At 37.2% G+C, this 25,204-nt stretch overlaps 4 protein-coding genes across 4 annotated transcripts; 3 read left to right on the forward strand and 1 right to left on the reverse strand.

Annotated features, from left to right (window-relative positions):
• Nucleotides 1–688: 688 nt before the first annotated feature.
• On the forward strand, nt 689–4,749 carry LOC114517623 (beta-1 adrenergic receptor-like). The gene is made up of 3 exons (XM_028537410.1): nt 689–1,044; nt 4,211–4,427; nt 4,717–4,749. Exons 1-3 carry the CDS (start codon nt 689–691, stop codon nt 4,747–4,749), a joined length of 606 nt encoding a protein of 201 aa, XP_028393211.1.
• A 2,923-nt stretch (nt 4,750–7,672) lies between these two features.
• On the forward strand, nt 7,673–16,626 carry LOC114517624 (lysophosphatidic acid receptor 4-like). Its single transcript, XM_028537412.1, has 2 exons — nt 7,673–7,892; nt 15,703–16,626. The coding sequence occupies exons 1-2, from the start codon at nt 7,695–7,697 to the stop codon at nt 16,624–16,626; spliced, it is 1,122 nt and encodes a 373-aa protein (XP_028393213.1). The 5' UTR covers nt 7,673–7,694.
• A 1,224-nt stretch (nt 16,627–17,850) lies between these two features.
• Nucleotides 17,851–23,544, reverse strand: LOC114517827 (TNF receptor-associated factor 4-like). The gene is made up of 9 exons (XM_028537650.1): nt 23,375–23,544; nt 22,748–22,796; nt 22,562–22,663; nt 21,641–21,775; nt 21,252–21,284; nt 21,088–21,162; nt 19,677–19,709; nt 19,038–19,070; nt 17,851–18,590 (listed from the first exon to the last, which is right to left on the reverse strand). Exons 4-9 carry the CDS (start codon nt 21,767–21,769, stop codon nt 18,027–18,029), a joined length of 867 nt encoding a protein of 288 aa, XP_028393451.1. The 5' UTR covers nt 21,770–21,775; nt 22,562–22,663; nt 22,748–22,796; nt 23,375–23,544; the 3' UTR covers nt 17,851–18,026.
• A 768-nt stretch (nt 23,545–24,312) lies between these two features.
• LOC114517625 (volume-regulated anion channel subunit LRRC8D-like) lies at nt 24,313–25,195 on the forward strand (the record flags this gene model as incomplete). Its single annotated transcript, XM_028537413.1, has 1 exon — nt 24,313–25,195. A coding segment is annotated over exon 1 (753 nt), but the record flags the coding sequence as incomplete, so codon positions are not given.
• Nucleotides 25,196–25,204: the final 9 nt, after the last annotated feature.

A 25,204-nucleotide genomic window follows, 5' to 3' on the forward strand; every position in this document is an offset into this window, starting at 1 on the left:
TAATAAGACATGAATAATTATAATAACTCGAAATTTACATAGCGGGACAAAATCGTCAGGCTGGCTACGCCACTGTGTGCATTGTCTTAATTGTATTATGTGTATTGCTGAACTATATAGACCACAGATTTATACTTTAGAAATAAAGCGCCCGAATGGATTTAAACAACTTGTGCACATGGACATTTACACATATTTACAGCATATATATATAGTATTTTCGATGCAAAAAGCATTCATCCAACATTGCGACTAATAAATTGAATAAATGATTCGCTTTATTGTCATGTTTACGAATACTTGAGATGCAAATAGGCATGCAGACATGTTTCATCTAGACCTCCAATTGAGTCCAGTTTTAATGTCATTTTATCAGGGCCGTCGCTAGAACCCTAATTATTGGGGTTTCAAGGCTGGGTAACATTGTCAAAATATAAAGTATTGGAAAAGACGGACGCTTTCTAAAAAACCACACAGACTTGCAAATTTTATAGAAACTTATTCCAATCGAACGAATACACGCGTGAAAACCGTGCGTGAATGCAATTCTCAGGGTTTGCGCAGGTGGTCAGTATTTTATTAATAGCATATACTAATCAGGAATAATCGACTATAATCGAATACCCAAAGTACAATCGGTAACTAAAGATTACGAATCCTGAAATACTTTTTTTGGGCTGGAAATTTCATGGCTGAGAATAGTACAAACGAGTTAAAACAATGTAGCGATTTCGTAGCGATTGTTTACTGGACATTACCTGCAAAGGGCTTTCATTTTTATACGAACATAATACTGATCACAGTAAATTTGTTATCAGCACTTTTGGGAAGCATTGGCAACGTCCTCGTGATTTTGTCGTACTTGAAGAACTCCCATTTGCGTACGTTATCCAATATACCGCTTCTTTCATTGGCAACCAGCGATTTACTTGTTACAGCGGTAGTACAACCTCTCTATGCAACCAAACTGGCAGTCATAACTGTGTTTTGTGGATCTTCAACAGGCTCGCAAGCCATTTTTTTGGCGGAGTGTCGTTGCTCACAGTGACCGTGATGAGTTTAGAACGCCTAATAACACTGGCATTTCCGTATCGCTACCAAACTATCCTGACAAGGATTCGAATGAAGATCGTTCTAGTAAATATATGGCTCTTTACACTTGCGCTGGTGTTGTCAAATGTTGGGCTTGTAACATACAAAGTCTTTTTACGTTTTTGTGCTGCAATAGTCGTTGTATGCCTTGCGATATTGCTATCGACTTGGGCATGGGTGTTCAGGCTTCTAAGAAGTCACAAAAAAAGAATATCTACCAGCCAAACGCCTAGCCAAACACCGAAAAACTACATCAAATCTTCGCGACAAACGGACAGGAACACACGAACAAGCGGCGCAATCGTGACAGGACTCATAGTGTGTTATACACCTCTCGCCCTTATATTTGCTTACCATTCGGCGGAAACGCAAACCAACACATCCACACATCATAACATTTATCTTGCCACAAAGTGGGGAGTACTTATTTCTATTTTACACTCTTTTTTCAATCCGTTGATTGTCGTTTTGAGAAAGCGCATGTTCCGACAAACAATTCAGCATATGTTTCGTGTGCAAAGAAGCTGATCGAATCATTCAATATTTATTTATTTCCATATTCTTCTGCATTGAAAATAGGAGTTTACGATAGCTCTCGCTTTAAACGGCAAAACGTTTTAAACAAATTCTCCACAATAAAACGACAAACACGCTAAAAAATTGAACGACAACCAAGATTAGGTAATACGATACACTACACATACAATATGCAATAACAGGGCTTGGGGTAACGAACTTCTCGCGATGATGAATAATTTTATTTGACCAGCTGAATTTGGATTGTAAAGCTGACTTCATTTAGACTAGTCGTCGACTCGCAATTCTTAATGCTTATCAAAATCATTGGAACTACGGCCTTGATCGAACTTCAAGAGTAACTAAAATCCCAACCGTCTCGATTGTTAATTATTAATTATCACTTAAAATGAACAGCACTTGGAAATAACTTATGTAGAATGTCAAAATTCAGTAAAATTATCACTTGAAGTGTATCACTTTCTTGTTAAACCATATAGGTTCATATCTTATCTTATTATGTGTTCATATACCAGCCCATGCATGTTCCCTGCATCAGACATTTATACTGCTAACACTACATTCAATGATCTTTTACATTAGCTCTATTTTTAATTTCCTTCATATGTAATCATAAATTATTAGCGCTGTCCCGCTCTCTTCAAGCTGTGCAATCTCCACCAGCTTGCATCCTTTTTTCAACCTCTTTATATATATACTTTATCATCTGCTCTGCCAGTTTCTGCCAGCCGGGAGAGGGTACTAATTCCGCCCGGAGATTTTAATTTCGCCCGGAGATTTTAATTTCGCCCGGAGATGCAAATGCGAAATGACAGTTGTCCGCTATTATGTCAGGGACGTTGGGCGAGTTAAAACTGGTAACTAGCAAACGTGCGATTTGCTAAATTAAAATTTGGGTTCACGTCAACATAACTGATATTTTGAATTATAGCTAAAACTTTTTTTTAAATAATATTTTTCATTTGGATGGTCTTAAAAATATACGAAAAATTGACTCGTAAAATTGATTAAAATATAATGTAAAAGACGCCTTCGGATAGAAAAACTTTCATTCAAATGGATGGTAAAAAATCTACGATTTTGAAGCATTTTTGAAATGTTTTTGAACAGGAAAATGGGTAGATTTGGTATTTTAAAGCATGCAAGTATTTTGCAAGTTTAATATGTGGATTTATCAACAAATGTATGACACCTCTTTGAATTCATTCGTCAATTTCGTTGAAATTATTTTAATTTGGAAAGTATTTATTTTTCAAGTGAATCTGTTTAAAAAGTAATTGAAATTTCGCTAAAAATTGTAGTATTTAAAACTATTCGTAGCACAATTATGGTGATAGTGGAATTTGATACCTCGAGAGTCGACTTTATAATTGTACCAAGATATAGGATTTTACTTTACGACTTCGATCATTCAGCAGAAACGAGTATTATAGAATTTCAGTGATGGAAATATATATTTATTTGCTTCAGGCGAGAGGACGTTGCATGCAATGTATTTCTGGTAAAATAACTAGAATGAAACACGCAATTTGATTGGTTCGTAGGCGTGCAGTATTACGCAATCCTGCACGGAAAACATGTAGCTAGTATTCCTTTATTAATGTATTTTACTTTCAATTTTCGGAAGTCAGTTTGAGAGATCCAAAATAGCAGTCTGAATGTTTACACTAATTTGCCTGTTATAAACTTAGCCAGGGTTCTTAGCAGGGTTCAGCTAGAACGTTAATTGGGGGTATTTATTCATATATTCAGTTCTGCCCGGCGAATTTCTAGTGTATAAACTTTTGAACTTACAAAAAAACATCTGTCGGGCAGAACTGAATAAACAAAATTTTCTGTTACCATGCTATCTGAAATGAGGCTCGCACACAGTCGAAGCATATGGGCATGATTATCGCTTTACCGTCTAAAGACATGAATATTTCATACAAACTCTTATTAGACTTGCAAGCGTTCTGTATAAATTCTCAAATTCATCTCAAATTACATTTATGAAATGCTAGCAATATGTCTAATAAAAATCATCAACGATCAATAATCAACGTCTAATTTTTCAATAAAACAAATAAAATATTATTTTCCATAAAACTTTAATATACTGGAGGATATATATGCTTACCCAACCATATATCACAAGCCGACAAAACTTGCATGGCAAGCAATTGAAAACAAAGACACCGCGTAAAGTAGATTCTTATATGTAGATGCAGATGATTGATAACTTTAACAAATATAATAGTTAAAATACAATAACTGATCGAATAAAGCTTGCGAAACTTAAGAAGTCAAAGTACAAGAATTGCATGGCTGAGAACAGTACTGGCAAATTGATGCTATGTGGGGATGTCGCCTTAACATATTACTGGACATTACCTGCAAGAGGGCTACATCTTTATACAAACATAATACAGATAACAATAAGTGTATTATCGGCACTTTCAGGAAGCATTGCAAACGCTTGTGTGATTCTTTCGTACTTTACGAATTCGCGGTTACGTACGCTGTCTAATATACCACTTATTTCATTGGCATTTAGCGATTTATTGGTTACGGCAGTTGTAACACCGCTCTATGCAACCAGACTTCTTAAAGAAATTTATGGCAGTCACGATTGCGTCTTGTGGACTGTTGTCAGACAAACGTCTTACTTTTTCGGCGGGGTATCGTTGCTAACCGTGACGGTGATGAGCTTAGAACGCTTCGTAACTTTGGCATTTCCGTATCGCTATCATCTCATCCTGACAAAAGCGCGTATCAAGATCATTCTTGGAAATATATGGGGCATTACACTTGCTGCGGTGCTTTCTAATCTTTGGTTAATAACATACATAGTTTTTCAGGGTCTTTGCGCTGCAATAGTGGTTGCATGTCTAATCGTGTTGTTATCGACTTGGGCTTGGGTGTTCAAACTTCTAGGAAGTCACAAAAGGAAAATATCTACCAACCAAATTCCTAGTCAAACACCAAAAAATAGCATCAACTCTTTGCGAAAAACGGACAAAAACACGCGGATAAACGGTGCCATTGTGGTAGCGCTTTTACTGTGTTACATTCCCATCGCTTTCATGTTTGCTTACTTCTGGACAGAGCCTCGAAGCTACACCGGGATTTTCCTTGTGATACCGTGGGGAGAAACTTTTTGTCTTGCCCACTCTTTATTCAATCCGTTAGTTGTCGTTTGGAGGAAACATGAGTTTAGACAAACAATTCAAAACGTGATTCGCGGACAAAGAAGGTGCGGCAACTAATCATCTTCGAAATTTATTCCGCAGCAAAGGAACACGAACAACGAATACAAACTTTTAACAAAATTCCTAGCAATTAGAAGTGAGAGCACCTTTAATTGTTAACAAAATTTTTAAGTTTTTTCTTTTAAATTTCGCCCAAAATTATTATTAAAATATTACTACATTAGAGTAATATATTATGCAAAACAGTAAGATGTTAAACTTTAATAAAATCACCACATTTTACCACCTATTCTTTTAATAATTCAATTGATGAGACATAGATGATTAAAGATATATAGGTTAGGAGAATGAAGGATTAGAAGAAATAAACTGTAATGAATGATTTCAGAGATTTGAGTTGACACTGGGCCGTTTTATTGTATAACTGGGGCTGGGCCACAGGCTATTTGCTGGACTCCAACACCTCCTATCCCTGAGCCACCTCCCCTCTTCCCATCCCTCTAACAACACCCTCTCCCACACCAGCCCTTCCTTTGTCCTCCTTCCTTAAAGTAAAAGTGCCTGATGAGTTTAAAATAATATTTTCAAAATATTGATGTATAGTAGGCAGTAATGATATTCTTTTAAAAAACCTTTCTCTACCGATATGAATTGATCAGTAAGTGTTCTCATAAAATGCTGCTGTAAACGAGATGGAAGAATACAAGAAATTTTCTAGGGGAGGAAAGACCCCTACTCCCGGAAGTCCTCTTGAAGTCCCCCGTGAATTGCAGCGAGCACATATATGCTATATTTATCATTCCATCAGTAATGGATATGACAACATATGGCAATAGCAGGTAGATATATTGTCCAAATATTTTAAAGAATGTGAAAATAATTGTTTCATATTCCCTAACCAATATTTCAACCTTTAAATCAGTACAACCTCTGCAACAAATTAACCTCTTGTTGGTTAATAGAAGACTAGACCATTCTGGTCTCTGGATAGTTTGTTTTCTAGTGACCAACATTTAAATCAGGCCTACATTTCACTCTGATATACAACTTGCTCCCAAATTGGGGCAAATTTTTATTCTCTAGGCAACCTGTAAATTAAGTAATGCTACTGGAGAAGGTTCCAGGTTGCATATATCTCAGAGTGAATCTGGAATATCACCTGACCAGTTCCACTTTTCCGATTTCTCTGCGCATGTGTGTGGAAATGAAGTGGGTTTTTTTCTTGTGAATGGTCTAAACTCTAAACTACCTCCAGGGCCATCGATATAAGCTTAATGAGAGGGGAGTCCAATGCATAGTCATATATTCATGTTCGAAACAATAGCTAGCAAAAGAAATCAATCAGGCATAAGACGAATATATGAATATATACACCCCCAAATTAAGCTTCTAGCGACGGCCCTGATACACTCACATACATTAAATATACCACTCGGTCTTTTAATGTTTGTCTCAGTAATCAGAATATTGAAAAAACTGTCCTATCATGACATTAAATATATATCAATGTGGGAACAAATTAGTCCTCTCGCTCACCTACTTTCAAATGGCCGCTCTGCTTTCTCTGCAGTGTTTCACCTAGCTTGGCCTTTCCAAGCAAGAATTTGGGTCCATCCTGGTTAAAACATAGTTAAAAGCTACGGCAAAACTTCGGCAACAAACGTACATGTCAATACTACATGTTTTGTTATTTTTTTATACAATTTCAAATCAATTCAGTTCTTCGTAAATTCTCAGTTTGATTTCGCGCCCTTTTTAGCCACGGCTTTTAAAACGTTATACTTCATGTAGTGTAAATAAAGAGATCGTACATATTGAGTATGTACAACAGTAAACAACTGGAAGCTGGAAGGCTATCGATTTTCTCATTTTTTTTTTCAAAAAATTGGGACGCTAACGTAAATTAATTCACCTTATAGTAAATGATGAACGCTACACGTACATGGCAGTCTATTACAGTAACATATCATTTTGGCCAGTCGCGTAGAGTCAAGTCAACTGATAATTTGGTGGAGGGATGCTCCAATTTGCCGCCCCCTACGTGCAATCTAAACTGATAATAGCACGAAACTTGACAGCTGTAACAGACTCATGACCACGATGCTAGACCTCATGTCACGTTCATGAGGCGCCGCAATGGTTGGCGTCGAGGGAGAAATTTTCGGATTCAATTTGATTGCTTTAGTTCCTCCGGGGATAGCTATTAAAAAGACAGTAACACTTTATTTCCTTCCTTGCGGCCTCTCTTTAATAATGAATGCATTGTCTTCGATACCTTGTATGCAAATGCTCCCGCGATTGGTTGTATTCAAGATAAGACAAATAAGTTAAAAAAAAACAAGTCGAGAACCATACTGAATCATTGAAAAATTCATTAACGTTTGCGTTTTACCTATCAACACAATTTAGAAACAATCCATTCTGAATAAGGCGTTAAACAGATGACGGTTACACACTACTCTAGTGTCCTTCGATGAGTTATAAAATCTCGAATCACTACCTTGTGTAAACATTGTGGTCTTTTGTACGCATTAATAACCAAACATGTAATAACGAGAAGTTCATTTAAATATGGCGCCGACCACTCTTCAGTGTCCTTCAATTAATTTTATCGGTTATTTAACATATTTTCGGTTTGTGGAAGATAAATGGCACAAGGAAAGTATATAATTAAGTTGAAAATCAGCAAGTCTGTTATGATTCCGGATTGATTAAAACGAATCGACCCCCGCATAAACAAACAACCAGATCAAAAGGTCATATGATAAGATTAATATGGCATTATGACACACAAGCTTCAATAACAACGTTGCATATATATATAAAGTAGTTGTCGTGTTGGGGCACCGCGTTTTGGTGAAAAGAATTCTCGGGATGTCCTTTGCAAGCTATGCTTACGTGTCAGTAACCCTACTAATTATGTTGACCAATATGTCTATCGTTATGCCCAAAGCTATGCCCAGCTCGCTCAAACAGTGTAATTCTACAGTGCCGTTTCCTCTCCTTGAAAACGTAAGTGGACGCGAAGGTAACTGGTCGCAAGTGTGCAACATTACCCACAACAATAGCGAAGTAAGTATATTCTGAAATTATTCTAATATAGTTCATTTTCTTTTAATAAACTCCCCCCCCCACAAACACACATCAGGGTGACATAATATACTTTAGCTACAGTTTTCGTAGTTTATATCAATTTAGCCCAGAAATGTACGACCTTGATTGGTTAATTCTGTCTGTTAAAAGTTAACTATCTTTGAGGTTTCACAGCCGCCCGGAAGAAAGGCAGTTATCAAGAGTTTTTGACACACTGATTCGGCACACGAAAAGTGCGACCTTTTAAAATACGTTCCGACAAATCTATTATATCTACTAAATCTACCGCCTCTTCCCACCTCTTCTTCTTTCCCTTTCTCTCCCCCAATAACCATCTGTTCGGTGAAGTGAAAATTCGTACAGAAAGTAAAGCTAGTTTGATAGATATAAATATCAGGCTTGCCTGATTACTAAAAAAAGAAGCCAAACATTATTATAGTCTGCTCTTTCATTTCTTTGTTTCAAACAAAGAATTTGGCAAATTTATTCAGTAATCTGGCAAGCCTGATAAATATAACCTTCGCGTCTTCTGGCCGAAGAAAGTCGATCATTTAGCGAATCTCGTTGTGAAACCAAATCGACCACGTTTGGCATTTATCACCAAGTTTGGTGCGGACATACCGGCTCTTTTGAAAAAGTTGCTTCTCTGCATGCAGTCTTGTCTTTCTGTCAACAAAAGTTATAATTTATGGAAAACTGAAAGTTGGCGTAATGTTGAAATCAACAATGCCGTTTCGCGAGAGGAATATCGTACGCACGCATATAGCATTGCCACCGAACATTTTAACCTTGCAGAAACAAAAGTGAGTCGAACGGTAGCAAATTCTTGTCAAGCAATTGACATTAGAAAAATGTTTACTTCGACCAAACATAGAATGAGAATTGCCCGATTGTCGAACATGCTAATTGTATGTGTCCACACTATATAAATTACCATATCCACGCAGTCTCTTCGCCATGGGAACTATTTTCATAGGGAAATTTTTCGTCGACAATTATCTGTTTTTGTAAACGACGAGAAAAAGCAATGAATTGCTACTGAGATCGAAATCATGCTTTGCGAAAGTTACTTGCGTTCTCAAGTCCGCAACACCGTTCGCTTCCTATTCCTAGATATGTGTCATGTGAGTGAATGTTTGACAACCGATTCCATGAAGGGGTATAGCTTTTTAATTAATATATATCATGAAGGCGACGATTGACAAATTTAATGCCAAACTAAAATCCAATTTGGCTCTCGTGAGGTTTTCATCTATGGAAGAAATGTTTTTGAAATTCTGCAGCCCATGCATCGTGCATAATGACACTTAAATTAAATAGACCTACACACATACATAAATACATAAAACTTTATTTCAACACGCTAGCCCCAACAACAAAGGTGATTTCCATTGGGGGCGTGCACAAAAATAATTTAGCAATCATTACAATTTTTACAACCATGCCAAATAAGGAAGGGAAACGATGATTTTGCGACGCTTATTTTCAGGGTAAATCATTCAAGATGCACGATTTCGACCGAAATCAAGAGTAAAATCTTCATTGCAGCTATATCAAGCGAATATCAGGCGGCACTTTATTATTATCTAGATTAAGCGTGTTTTATGTAATTAAATGACTAATACACTTAACTGTCTTAACATGTCAATTTCCCATTCCCACATTGTGCCTGGCAGCACAGAATAAGAATAGATATCTATCTCATCTACTCGGAGCGGACGACTAATCGTTGCCTGCAAGCATCGAGCCAAAGACAAAAAATTTTGGTTTTAAAAAAATTTTTCGCTGTGATAAAAGGGCGTTTCATGTAAACCGCCGCAAGCAAGTCTATAAGCAGCTGACTAATGTTTGTTAACACCAGCTGGAATATGTGACTTAACTTCAAACTTCTTTAAAAAAAAACGTGATAATCCTGGGAGTCAAGACAGCGATAGCTTTTAGAAACATATGTTGGTATGTAAACTGTGGGCTACAGGCCATTTTTCATGTCATCGCGTTTGTTTTTTCCAAGTGGCACATTAATGGGGCCTGATGCTGCATTAAAAGCGATCACATGCACGGCGTGATGGAACGACGAAAACTTTAAATGAAACATGCATTATAAACCAGTAGGTGGGCTTTTACCAACAAAAAACTATCGATAATAACTTCTAATTTGTTGAATGCTGCATTTTGACAGTAGCCAGGACATAGTGGCACCGAACTCGTTTATGATATAAACACGATAAAACCCTGTTTGGCGGCCATTTTGAAACGTCTCTGTTTCCATGGTAACGGGTGCCCGGCAAAGGTTCTGAGAATATTTCCGCTCTACATATGTTTCCTGCAAAGTATATTAATTTTTAGCCTTATAGTGAAATATTTAGGTTAATATCCCTGTTTAAAATGAGCCCAAAAAAAAATTCGAGAAACTGTATCGAGCCACCTTAATGGCAGATCGCGTCAAATAGACACAATGTTCATAAAAGATTAGAAAACCATTTAGCTTGGCACTTTCACAAAGCAACACGAGTTGTCATTGTAATAATGCACAAAATATCACTATGCATTAGCGATTTGTACATGGAGCCCAATATAGCTGTATTCTGTATTTTATATTCTGTATATTCTTATATGGACTCCTAATATAGTATGTATAAGTACTACCGGTATAGTGTACTTAAACAGTGACAATCTAGGGACTTGCACGTTATAGTTAGAAATTCGTTAATCAGTCCTTAAACGCTTACATAAAACTATAATTGCCAGTAATCCCAATAATCGCTACGTCGTTGTATTCTTACTGCAAAATTTGCAAGTCCGCCATGTTTATTTTAATACTCTTCTCAGAGACAGAGTATTTTATGTTGTGTGTATGTATTATAAGTCCCGTTAGCCATGTAACTGGTGTAAATACACCCTGTAAAGCCTGGTTAGGTATTTTTGGGGTACGGGTAAATGTGAGGTAAATGTCAGCCCCTTAGTGTAAACACGGCTATAAATTGTAACAGTAAAAAAATATGGCTTTCATGCCATGTAGTGAATTGTGTGTTGTGCATCTGACAACACCTTAATTGCTATAAGTTAAAATCTGAGGCATCTTCTTCAAATTAATTTCACTAACGAAACGGGCCGGGGTACCGAATATAAGCAATAGAAGAGAAAATATTTGTGATTACAGGCTGATCCTTGCGCGAGGTTATAGGCAAGCGTAACTTTATTTAATTAATTTTCATCGGCGTCTGAGTTAATTTTGTGTATTTATCGCGCCTTTACCTTGACATTCAGACCGTAGAACTTCAGGGCAAAACAATCATTTTGGAATGAAAAATGTAAACTTGGTGTTATATTTTGTAACACGAAAACAAAACATTCCATGTTTGTACATTTCAACAACGCCACGACAAGAGAATATAGGCTAACCAGTTATGCAATCTACACAATACATGTTTATTTAAAAGCTATATAAGTATATACTATAGCATGTGTTTTCAGCTTGCAAAGATTGGCGTCTCCTAATTAAACTTCAATTATTGCTTGGCGTTAGACGTTAGTTGCCTTGAAGAGTAAGTGTAATTACGAACATGCATGCAAGCGTAGGTTTCGAAAAATTTCATTATAGTTGAATGAGAAAGAGTTGGGTTACATGCAGGGACATGATAGATTTTAACAGGCATGGAATGCCGTAATATATTCGAGTTGTTCAAGCTGTTAGCGCTAACCCCGCGGGTGATTATATTTTATCTAGTTGTAGTTCATTATTCTTCTGTGACGCTGTACATTCGTTTCAAATTTTACAAAAAACCAATTCTATTGATCCAGAAATATTCACGCAGAAGCATTATTTAACTTATGAACAAATGAAGTAAAAATTTAAGTTAACCTCGATTAAGGTAAACCGCACAACTGCTGATTACTTCAGCCTGATAACAATCACTCAATTTAGAAACATCGCTATTTTATTAAACTGATAGATTATAGATATGTGGGATCCTTGACTTGGATAGAGGTGGCTTCGCTTAGGTATAGTAATGATATTAAATGAAGACATTCCCTAGTTTCGCAAATTGTACCATGTAGAATTTTGTTTTGGTTGCAGACGTAGTCACGCACCGACCGCCCTGTCCTTTCCCACAATGCAGAACCTAGAGTGAGCTATATATTGCATGCGACGATAGCGTGTGCCAGCAAATATGCCCCTTTGAATTAACGGATTGGCGAAGTCTGTCAAAAAAAGGAAAGATCATCATTTTATGGTCAGCTAAATGTTAATACATATATCTATCAAATTCAGTTCCAATTCGAACATGTCGTGAAATTTTCATAAAACACGTCTTAACCTTGAACAGATATTTAATATCGGCCGGCGCCCGAACAAACAAGATATGTCATTTCACCACAGATGAACATCTGGCTGTGTCGTTAATAAACGTGCGTGTACATCAATTACGTGTTGAGTCGGGTCATAAGTACGAACAATTAAAACACTGTCCGTCATATGCAAATTTACATGAGTATAAACAAATATAGATACGACATCTCATCAAAGACATAAAACGAATTGCCTTTGACTGCTTTATCATTATATCACTATCAGTTTTGCCGAGATCAACTTGAAATCGAAGAGGGCACTACAAGAAATAGTTTTAAACATCGCAAATTCTATTAGCATTACGAGCCAAGCAATATATGTGCATTATCGCCAAGTCAAGGATGGGTTTTCGCGCGAATGGCATTTATCGTATTTGCCTCATCGCAGTGTGCCTGCAAATGTTTACCTCTTCACAACAAAGCACAGAATCTTCAACACGAGATATAGAGTCATTGGTAACACTTAACTACACTACCACGTCAAAAGTATGTAATATCATATTCTTTTAGTATAAACTAAACTGTTGCAACGTAACGTTCGTAGATCACAGCGTAGTAGTATATGGTAGAAAGAGTTATTATTTCAGCCAAATTTACGCTTTCGTAAACAAAATATTTTTTGGGAGGAGAAGTTACTTTGGAGCAGTTTAACTAGGGCTATAGGTAGTGTGTTGAAAACCAACAGATGCCGGGAGATGTCAGAAGTGATTGCCTTTTCAATGTAATTTATGTTTTGAAAATTGCATGCAAATGAAAGAAATGAAGAAATTAACTGTTCGTAGAGTAGTAAAGGTTTTGAAACTGTGAGATACGATGGCTTCCTTTGCCCAGGTCAATTTTTTCTTACATATATGAATATATATATGAATATGATATTATGATATATATATATATATATATATATATATATATATACATATATATATATATATATATATATATATATATATATTATATATATATATATATATATATATGTGTATATGGTTGGCGGTGATTATATATATAATCCATACAATCTCGGCAGTATATATCTTTATGTTTGCCGGTGATTTTAGGGTTAAATACATATCCGCAAATATAGGCAAATGCAATGAATAAAATGTATCGCATTGAAAAGCAGGATAAACAGCTTTTCACGTAGGCCGTAGCTGATATCAAATCGATTATCGGGCCGAAAATATTTATATGCTCACATGTCAGGGATGGCGATCAGATAATCAGAACTCATGCAGATAATTCAAATAATACCCCATGCATATATTTACAAAAGAATATATGTTCAAATGATGTTCAACAAAATATTTTTGATGTATTATTACTACAGCAGGAGAACACGCCTTCAAACAAGGCAAATGGTCCATATTATTTTTTTTGTGAAAAAACAATCGAAAGAATAGATTCATAAGAGGCGATTGATTACACGACGTTTTAAGAGCTGCTTGGCGTAACTGGGGGTATAGTAAATTTAGATAGATTGTCCTTTGCGGTCACGAAAATAACCCAAGGGTTACATATAGCTGATCTCGTTTTTTCGAAAATCATTTCTCGGTTTCTCGGTTTTTGTACGCAAATCGTTTAAGATATTTTAAAATTTGAGACATGCAGGATTGAAGGATATTTCAAATTTCAATCTTCGGCTTAATTATCTTCGCAAACATGGAAATTGCGTCTTAATAAGCGCTTGTCAAACAAGCAATTTCTACTGTTGTAATAGCTGTGTTGCGCACTTCATCATTAATAATTTACGAGAGACATATAGCTTTCGTTTTATTTTTGTGAGAATAAGGCGATTCTGTGAGAATAAGGCACGAATCTCAAAAGTCACATTTGTGAAAGTTTTCAAGCAAAATGTATCGTATTTCGTTCGTCCTTGTCCTGCGTGCGTGATTAAACTCGAGTGGCTACTGGCTACTGATATGAAAATGTAAATCATGCAAACAAGCCGTGTACAACTGTACATATAATAGTCTTTGTATGCATGAACAATGTAAGTCCTGCACTCAAAATAAAGCCTGCATGGTTTCCATGCATATGACGCATATGACGATTGACGCATACAGTACTGCTCAGAAATAACCTAATCAAAAACGCGTTCAGAACGCGTTCCAGGACTTCGATACAGTTTGAATGCTGTGTTGTCGCCGACAAGGAATGAAGTGCAGGTATGAACAAACATGCAATTGTTAACTGAAATAGCTCAGCTGAGAGCACGGGTCGATCGTTATAATTCAGACCTTCGTTTCACAATATGGGAACCTCAATTGTTTTACATGTAGGGCACAGTATGATATGAATAAACGAAATACGGTAATTACCGTGACTACCGTATACACTGTTTAAATGTATACAAAATAAAAACTAAAAACAATGGTTTAACTACCGAAAGTTTCTTTGATCAAAGACGGTGGTAAGACTCATCTAATTTTAACAGCGTTTTATTTCCCAGCCAAACATTGGCTTTGGTTAAGCATAGCATATCCTAAGGCCATCAAGTCAGAATTTCTCAAGATGCTACTTACATATTACTATCATTTTCGAATGAGATAGACAAGTCACACATGCGCTTATTTTTACGCGAAATAAAATAGCGCTTTGCAAACTAAAAGCGGAATTAACGAACTATAGCATAAGCATATTGACTGGCTGTTCGATATAATTTATTCGGAATGTCCGAAGGCACACGAAGCGTCTAAGTAAAAACACTGGAACGCGTTCGGAACTTTGCGGCGCTTGTGTGCTATTAGCCTATTACCGACCGTCGACCGACGTCGTGTTTAACCAACCACCTTGCCAAAACTGGGGGTGTAGCAAACGTCTACAGTCTCAGCCTTTGCTTTAAAACAAATTCGCCGTAGCAGGTGTTGTAATGAGATAATAACCACATTCGAATGTAACTAGGTCAGTGTTAAATACACACTTCCCGAATTTGCTGAAGGGGCTGTTTACATGAGCCCAGACTTGCTCCAAGTCTGCCTCTTAATGGTATAAAATTAGTATACTGGCACCACTCTCCTCCGCAGAGGCTTTTAGCATACAATATAATAGTGGTAATGTAGGGATAGTAGAGGAGATAATGGCACCCTTTTTAGGGTGCCATTAAATTTTTTTAGGGTGCCATTTAGGGTGCCAGTATACTAATTTTATACCATCAAGAGGCAGTCTAACATGAGCCCGGTTACCCGAGATTTAGCCTGAGATGATTTTGAGGTATTGAAATGAGCCGATAACATGATCCTGGCATCCTGGCAGTCGTATAAATCACCACCAAAAAGTCCTCTCACGTTCACGGGTAACCGGGCTCATGTAAACAGCCGCTACGTGCACTCAAAATAACAGCTTGGAAATGATGCGAGCAATGAAATCTAGAGTTAGTAGGATGGTTTTCATTGCCAATACAAAATCTGAAAGTGTCTATTGTTACATTTTCCATTTTTAGACTCTAAACAAAAGTGACGCGGGTACGAGACACGAGGGTACCGTACCGCATACCATTACGATCATCGTGGACGCTATCGGCGTACTCTCCAATACCCTGCTGATCCTCGCCATCCTGGTCGACCCTCTAAATCTCCTTCGAAAAGGGGCGTGGTTCACCATACTCAACCTGTCGATCGCCGACTTCACTGCTAGCCTATCCAACTTCCTCATGGTCGGTTTGCAGGTCCATTTCAACCGACCGAATCCAGTAGTCCTTAGGACTTGTCGTTTCTTCTGGTATTTTGGCTCGGGTGGATCGTTCCTGCTGCTCGCGTTACTGACCGCCGAAACGTACGTCATCGTAAAATACCCGATTCGAAGTAAGACGATGTTAACTGCCAAGAAAGTCCGTCTTCTCTGCGCTGGAGTCTGGATCATAGCTATTTTATTAGGTATAAGTAACGTCCAATACGCAATCTTCAAGACGCCTTTTGAACGGGCAATGAAATTCTATATAGCGCAAATAGCCGTCTTGGAATTGGCCGTAATAGTCCAGGTGTTGCTGAAGGTGCTTATAATTCGCGAAATTCTGAGAAGCGAACACAGCATAGGAACAAACTCTGAACAGCGGACCAATAAGCACAAGGAAATAGCTAAGACAATCGTAATACTTAATGTTATGCTGATCGTCACGGCTTTTCCTTACTTCGTTGCCAAGCAGATCGAGTATCTGTACCGGTTGAAGGTGATACGCGGAGACGGATTGGCGAGGTTTTTTTCCTACTACTACCAGCCTGTCGCTGTGCTGAATTTTGCACTCAACCCCATTCTTTACTCCTTACGTCTGCCTGACTATCGACGCAGTTTATTCGCGTTGCCTTGCCACTGCGAAAAACGCGTGTTCGAAAGTGGTTTAGCAAGTATGAGGACAGCATTGTCCTGAGGTCGCACGTCGTCTCAAGAAGCCGATGAAGAATTGACGAAGTTTTAAGATACACAACAAAGAATGAAGCAGTGCCCGTACGCAGGGCACAGTACGGCTAAAATGGTACCCTGCATGTTCATATGAGATGGGCCAGCCCGGTTTAGCCGGCAGCTCTGCTGCTGGGATCTCCCTTCACATATATTTCACTATATATTTGTAAAATTGCACTACTGGCCAGCCCGGCTCTGCGATATCCACCTGAACGAAACGAGATTCGCCTTAACGGGCTCATATGAAGACATCAAGTTGGCCAGCAAAAGCGAGCTAGCCCGCGGCTAAACCGACTGGCCCGTCTCATATGAACAGGCCCTTAATTATGAGGACAATTAAATATAGTTATAAAAAAATAGTTCCATGCACAGGGCGCGGGCTTTTGGCTCAGCTGCGAACATTTTAAATAAATTAGTTATCATACAAACTATTTTAAGATATACAAAGTATATCAAAGCCATTTATGGTCTACGGATTAGTGTATGGTTGTTGGCAAAACTGACGGAACCATGCAAGGAGTTTTCTTTGGTTAAGACTGCATAATGCAATCACTGCCGTATATAAGTTCCAATATAACCAAGGAGCAGCGTGGCAGCGTCCTCAAACAACTTAGCATCAAATGCGGTATAACAACTACCTAAATAGACAAAACACTTCTCGACGTTTCGACCTGAGGGCCTTCGTCAGGAGAGTTAGTATGGAAATAGATGCGAAATTGAACTCTCCTGAAATTGAACTCTCCTGACGAAGGCCCTCAGGCCGAAACATCGAGAAGTGTTTTGTCTATTTAGGCAGTTGTTATACCACATTTGATGCTATAGTGTCAGTATAGGGTATAAATAGGCCCTTACGTAGACAAGATGTATAAAAGATAGAAAATAGAGTTAATTCCATTAAAATCACCTGATTCTTATTAGCGATAGCCTATAAGTGTTCACGGTTTTGAAAGCGTTCGAATATACGATGCGGTCGCGGTAGCGATCAATAAATCTTCACATTCATTGAACCCATATAATATACGTTACAGTATTTTTTGGGGGAGAACAAAAATTCTAAGAAGTCAAAGATGTAAAAGACTAGAAGAATCATCAACATGCAGTTATATCATACAAGATAGACAGTGAAATACCCTGTAACTTAAATATTTTGTCGCACAATCCGACAACAACAATATAAATACTACATTCGGGTGTAAAACATAACGAGTGTTCAGCTTGAACTGTCATCCTCGTGCGTGTCTCGAAATTCTTGCGCAAATATCTTACAAACTACGTATACCCTCCCGCCAGCCAGTACCTATGTAACAGAACGTTTATGAAGTCTGAATTGAGAAGCCACATCCAAAACATACAGCATACTCACTTGCATCAAGGCTGTATTGCCAATGCGATGAACAGGGTGTCGTCTTTTAAAAACTGTCGTTTGCACAGAATGGAGTGTAACACGTATTGTGTACAATCAACACCCGAACTACTCTTCAGAAGTATCGGTTTCTCATTTTGTTCTTCCTCATCGGGATATAGTTTCATTTGATGATTTTTAACATATTCACTATCATCTTGTTGATCAACGATGATAAATGTAACTATTTTGTTAAAAGGCCATTCTACTTTATCGTCATGATCCCCTTCCAATAAATACAAGTATACCCCCATGTATTCCGCTTTGCCACTGGGTGCTTCATTTAGGTTCACCTTCAAAACCATCCTGTATCCATGATAAGTGTAAAATGGAACGCCAAAAATCTCTCCGTACTGGTTGCTTGATTGAGAGTGACACAACTTGCGTGTAAAATCTGGTATTGTTAAACCTATCGACACCGTTAGGTTTTTTCTGAGCCGGTCTAGCGACTGCAATGAGATCGTCGGTAGCGAAGTGTATCTCCCAAAAAACAAGACTTGATCCTTAAGAGCCTTAAACTCTTTATCGTGCTAAAAGAGTAACACACGTACAATAAAAAATTCTACCCCTTGACTGATTTTTTAAAAAAAAATTCCACAGAACGAAAACCGATACGGCGCTATAGATTTTGTATCAAGGATTGGGTTTTTTTAGTTGACCTACTAAATATTGCACCTGCTATATGGTAGTGAAGATGAAGATTTTTCGTACAAAAAATGCTGCATTTCTGTTGCAAAATGAAATCGCCATAAATCTTTTAATGAAATGAAACCTTTTAAATCGTGAAAAAACATTGGCCATTGTCATTCACAAGGAAACCAAGACGCTTAAATACGCGTTAAGCAACCGCATTTCAATCACGTTTTCAAAACAAAGGACCCAGAGAGAGGGGGCTTTTCCCACTGCGCATGCGTAGTCATTGCTGCTTAACGCGGCTAAGTTGAAAAAAATGCTGACTTAAAGTAAAATTCGCTTACTTCACTCTTGAGGTTGTGCAAGTCAGTTTCGTGCTGTAAGGAAAATAAGAAGATTCTAAAACAACCTCAACCAGGATAACTTATACTTTTGCAACAGAGCCAGGTAAGTAAGTAAAGACATTGCGCGAAACCTCTGCCGCTTAAAACCGCATTAGTTACATTGCTGCCCGTCACGTGCCTAGATCCTAATTTATCCGGCCAAGCGTAATTGGGTACAGGTGACCGGCTAAGAAGCCACAAAGGTACTAAGGCCTGTTTTAGCTTTAACTTTTATGTACTGAATCGAACGCAAATATTAGCTTAAAACAAAGACTTTAGCTCGTTGAAATAAGGTTCAGAGCATAAAAGGTTTGACGCATAATGGCGGCTTCGTCAAAATTTACCTGGAGAATGTGGCCCGCAACTTGGCAAGTGTTTGGTAAAAATAGCTGGCGATTTTCAATTAGGTCAGTAGAAAATTAACGGGTTTTTTTTTAGTTTAGGGTCTATTGTCTTATCTTCGGTTATTACTTAAGAGTTTACTGTTCTAAACCTTAAATTAAAAACAATAAACAGGACATCCGAATAAACAGGACATCTTGAGAGTCAAAAATAAATATGAATCTCAAAAGCAAGACAAAGGTTTCACTATTAACTAACCTTTTCTCTCATCGCGCTAATTTTTTCCTCATGCTACACAAAAAAACAAACAAAAAATAATGTTTGCGTTTCCTCGCTTCCTTCAACTAATTTTGAAAGTTGAAATATAGTAGGTATGTAGTGAAATTATATCGTACACTGATCTATTGGTTGCGTTTCATCAGTAGGTTGGTTGTGGGAATATTTCAAGCATTTTCGGATTTTTTGGTGTGTACGCCACGATATAATTATTGTGAGTTGAATAGCGCTGAATCAAAGCCAAGACGAAGTCGGGTTTTTATTCAGCGAAATTCAGCGAACCTGAGGTGAATATCTCGTGCCTTTAGATAGAGTATTTTCATTAAAATAACTTATGATGTGATTAATGTGTAAATATAGTGCGATTGGGGAATTAATCACCCTATTTTTAACCAATCAGACTTGAGAGAAACACCATTGATTTCAAAATGAATATAATAAATAATTTTATTATACATTATAGTAGTAAAAGCAATTTGATTGGCTAATAGTTGACAGATAAATCGCGCAATCACGCAAAATTCAGTTACCGTATCTGCTAGCAGATAACTGAGTTATCTGCAAGTGAGCCTGCGGTGGTTAACAAGCGGTATTCATTTCAATGTACGACAAGATATTCAGCTTCGGATTCAAGCGAACCCGGAGCAGGAGTGGCTAGTTTTCAAACAAATCGATGATGCTATTAAATAAATTTATAAGGTTTTTCATTCTTTAATACTATGTTTACTATTCTTCCAATGTATCAGTATAATAAAACACTTTGATTATTGAATTCTGTTAACAACGGCTTACTTCGTCTTCGACCATGATAACTCTGCATATCACAAAAACGTCATCCAATAATTGTTTAAAATTTGTCTCCAGACGCTTTTAGGTAAACCAAATAATGCAATATTTTGTTTTTGTTTTTGTTTTTATCAAATACGTAGTACCAGGCTACTAATACGAATTCACGCATTTCTTGTTTGTACCTTCAAGTGCAAATACATGCCTTACAGTATGGCATATAAAAAACTTTTTATTAAACCTCGCTAGCTCGGTCTTTACCTAGAAATATCGGACCTCGATTTTTTTGTACAAACCTCGCTGTTCGACCTCGTTCTATCTAAAAAATACCTCGGTCCGATATTTCTCGGTAAAGAAGACCACGATTAATAAGTTAATACATTTGCTTGAAATTGTCAACACGCAAATCGCTCGTTGTACGAAACACACTTTCAGTAATTCCTAAGTAAACAAATGACGTATCTGTCAATTTCATCAAAGTAGCGACGGCTTTATTCATACATTTTTTTCTCAATGTTTGAGGGCATTTTTATTTCGAATAAATCATTCGAATGGCATGCATTGCCTCCGCCATTGGCGAATGCAGTACTGACGTGTTTTTACAAACCTCAAGTTTAAGTTGTCTGAGTTCCTCATCACGCTGAAAAAGTCTAAGGTGAACTTTCTCCATTTCATTTTTGTGCTGCGATGAAAAGTAAAATAAAAAAGTTAAACATGGTTTGGTTCTATTACTTCTATAGTATTTAAATCAATTGTCAAAGGTTGACAAACCTCTGCATCAACTTGCCTCATGTAGTGTAGGTGCTATTAAAAGAAGATTTGTAATTGTATCTCCCTTCAAAGGTCCCTTCATATGAAGTAATGTATGTGCAAAATATCCAAGATTTCAGTTTTTCTGTGACTGTGTTGCAAATGTATGCACAAATAATAGTGATAATGATAGTGATAAATAATTTTAGTAATATGTGCCCTCAATGTATTCGATGTATTCAATACTATATATAGATCTATACCCCATTAAATACATGCAGCTCATGCAGATACAGGTAGGAGCTAGTTTGAATCCTAGTTATAAGTTGTGCTTAAAGCTGAATACTTTACGGTATTTAAAAAAACAATTCACATGGTACTTATAATGAATTATACAGATTTATACTTACCACACTATTTAGGCTATTTACTGATGAAACTTTACACTCAAGATTTTCAATTTTTTTTAGAAGGTTAGCTATAGCATCTGATTGATCAGCAATATTCTTGTGGTCAATGAGAAAGTTGCAGTTATTCATGTGACTCTAGATTGGATAATTTATTAATCTATCAATTATCATGCACTGGATATACCATTTTCATGTTGTGTGGTTGGAAGCTTTTATTCATTACAGTATATACAGGTACTAACTATAGGATTTAACAATGCAAAATGTTTAGTTAAATAAGTTATAAAAGCAGCACCTGAACTGTTATATTTTTGAAAATCTGACAAACTGTTCGTATAATATATCTCATCTCATATATTATTTTTTGCTATATGGTTTTAAATGAATTCAAGTTAGAATCTTAGTTTAGAAAAATCTGAAGCATGCAAAATTTAGACAATTTTTAAATTTGCAGGTACCACATGCATTGTTATGAGCAGAGCTGATGCACAATGCAAACCCAACTGCACAATACTTTAAATTTAAGTTAAATGAAATATCTGGTATTTGATCAGATTATCCAGCCCCAACTTTCCTAATTATTATAGGCAAGTTCTGAATATCGTTGGATAGTAAAAATCACTATCCTATGCACCTTTACTATAGACTGTATTGAATAAAGGTTTACCGTTCCATTATTAAGCTTTTTGTGATAATTTGGGCTTCCCAAATGAGGTTTCTAACAAGGGTTGTTCAGTTCAAACTAAAGACATTCAGCACTGAAATAATGTTTTAATTGGCAAGCAGTGTAATGATCAATCATGGAGTGGCTTGAAACTGATGATAGATAGTGAACTGTAATATATTGATGTTATGTGATCATAAATTTGGAGGATATATACAACTGTACCTTGCCTAAATGATAATAATAATAAAATGTACCTCAAGCAGAGAACCTAAACTTCCAAACCAACTACAGCCGTCGTTGCAGCAATTTACATCCAAATTTTTTATCAATCTTCTTGCTGCATGATCTTCAAACACCTTCAAAATGAATAACTATTTCAGAAGGCATCAAAGCTTAAATTTTCAATGCTAACAATATTAAGGTTAACAGGCGCCGCTTACATTTTCTTGGGATATTCTAATTCTGCACGATGGACAACGAGGATCACTTCTGTTGAGGTAATAATATGTGTTAACATGTAAAACCTTGGTCAAACAAAGGATTTCGTGTGGGTTCCGTTTTATAGCTGTGCGCCACGTGCAAAATTTGATTAAACGGACTAAACTGGATACAATATACCCTTGCTACCTTTCTATATTTTCTAATTTTGAAAAACCCTAGGCTTCGTGAGAATCTCAAATCGATTGTTCTGTTGTTGTAGTGTTGCATTTCAGGATGGGCAAACAAAGGATTTTACTCTAATTTGCCTTTCTCGCAATGACGTTTTCGGCGGGGTACTTTCAAAGGGGTTTAAAAAATTATAACCACATGAAATATTTTTTTTAGAATCAACAGACCATTTGAAGAATAACTCCAGCCCAAAATGAAAGACTGTGGCCGTTATGTACGCGTAAAATACCCCAAAAATGGCGGCATATTCGTCATAGAGAGAAAGGCTAATTGCCACTTCCAGGCGTATGTGTATTGTGTATTCATTGTAATGTTTAATTAAACGTTTACAGTATGAATAATACAAAACAACCTAGAATACACATATTAACACTACTGATTTAGATTGAAAGCCTTACTCTAAAATATCCTCGGCACATTTTGCGCAAAATTGGTGTCCACAATCCCCAACTTGCACGGCATCTTTCAAAACCTCCTGACATATTGAACATTCGAATGAACTCCTCACTGTAACCTGATCTTTAAACCACTTGAGTGGGTAGCCTGAATGACCGTTTGTGTGCCGGGCGGTACTAAGCATCAAGGAAAAAGCACTAGTCGGTAAAAATACCCGACTGTAAAAACTCAAAGAAATCTTCTATTTACGTGTAGTTCTGTAGTGTCTCTACGAATGAATATATAATTTCTTTGCGATTTTCGCGCAATCCTGCATGTCAGGCGGCCACATGTCATGTCAGGTGCACACCAGATCTTAACCCGAAATCCAGGCCTGCATAACGAATGGTTTCACTTCTCTATAATAAATTAATTTAATTTGGGGACAAGAACAAACACAACCCACGAGCCTGGTTGTTATCAAATTGCCCAACATTTTGGTTTCAACAAGTTGATGCAAATTGTTAACATCCATGTTTGCTGGGTGCAGAACAACATTGTTCAGTTCTGTCTTTACAACCTCCTTGAACACATTATCCCATTAGGGCGCTATTTTCTATTATGATTGACCCCAACCAACCAAAGCGAAACATAAAACCACGACGCTTTCCACTTACGCATGTTTTAAGCGGAAAACTTTGAATGCTTTTAAAAATTTTATTGGCACATGAAAAACGCGAAAGTGAAAAGCAGTCTAAAGAGGTAAGCGCGGAGAAAGGTAAAAGGCGGGAAAGTGGGTAAGGCGGGAAAGTTGGTAAAAGGTGGGATCATTGAACTGTAAACAAACATATAAATGTTGTATAGAGTTCACTGGGCGGGATAGTGGGTAAAAGGCGGGAAAGTGGCTAAAAGGTGCTTCCACTTTTCCGTTTCCGCCTTTTGTGCAAGCTCGTATTACCCACAGCTCATGTGACGACTGAATGACTGTATTTTGTCCAAGCTCGTATTACCCACAGCTCATGTGACGACTGAATGACTGTCTCTTAAAGCCGTCTTAAGCGTTGTATTAAAACTAACAATTTCAAAGAAGAATGTTTGCTCTCGGCGATATTTCGAGATTCGAAGGCGATAATTCCGAAAAAGTCACGTCATTCAAGATTCTCAAACCAGTATGGGATGTTATTACGGATTATCTTGTGATATTCCTGGCAATGTTGTCGATTGTGTTCGCAGGTATGGAAGTCACATCCGGTAGATTTGAGTGTTTAGCTGCTGTTAATTGCCCTGGTATATCCAGCTCAAATACGAGCAGTTTCTTTTTATCGCACATGAAATATCATAATGTTTGTAAAAGCTTTTACAATTCTCAGAAGACAAATGTGCGGATAAAGGGAACAGATGTTATGACAGACCTTAAGAGCAGTGTTCAATACTCTAATTTCGTGAATTCTGAATGCAGTAAGAGCGCAATTCCCAACTTTCTTGCCTACTTCTGGTTTTTGATGTTTATCGAGGCATTTGTGCTTATTATACTCGACAATCTGTGGCTTAAGCTCCCTACCACGGCGGCGACGATTGAAAGTTTTGTATCACTTGTGATGGCATGTTATGCTTCGCCATGCTCAAATTTAGAGTTAACAAAGGCGCTTTCAAAAGTGCCAAATCCTAAAGTGGAAAATTCCGCTTCTGATGACAGCGGCAGTGACAGCGATCAGGGCCATGAATTAAGTATCTTGGATGATACTGCAACTGTTAGCGCGATTAGAACCTTATATGAAAAACTGGAGACGCTTAAAGAGATCAATGCCACATCGTCAGACAAACCAGACAAAACAGACAAACCACACAAACTA

The sequence above is a fragment of the Dendronephthya gigantea genome, unplaced genomic scaffold, assembly GCF_004324835.1.
Source record: "Dendronephthya gigantea isolate DGI-Jeju-01 unplaced genomic scaffold, DenGig_1.0 000009F, whole genome shotgun sequence".
Lineage (NCBI taxonomy): Eukaryota > Metazoa > Cnidaria > Anthozoa > Malacalcyonacea > Nephtheidae > Dendronephthya > Dendronephthya gigantea.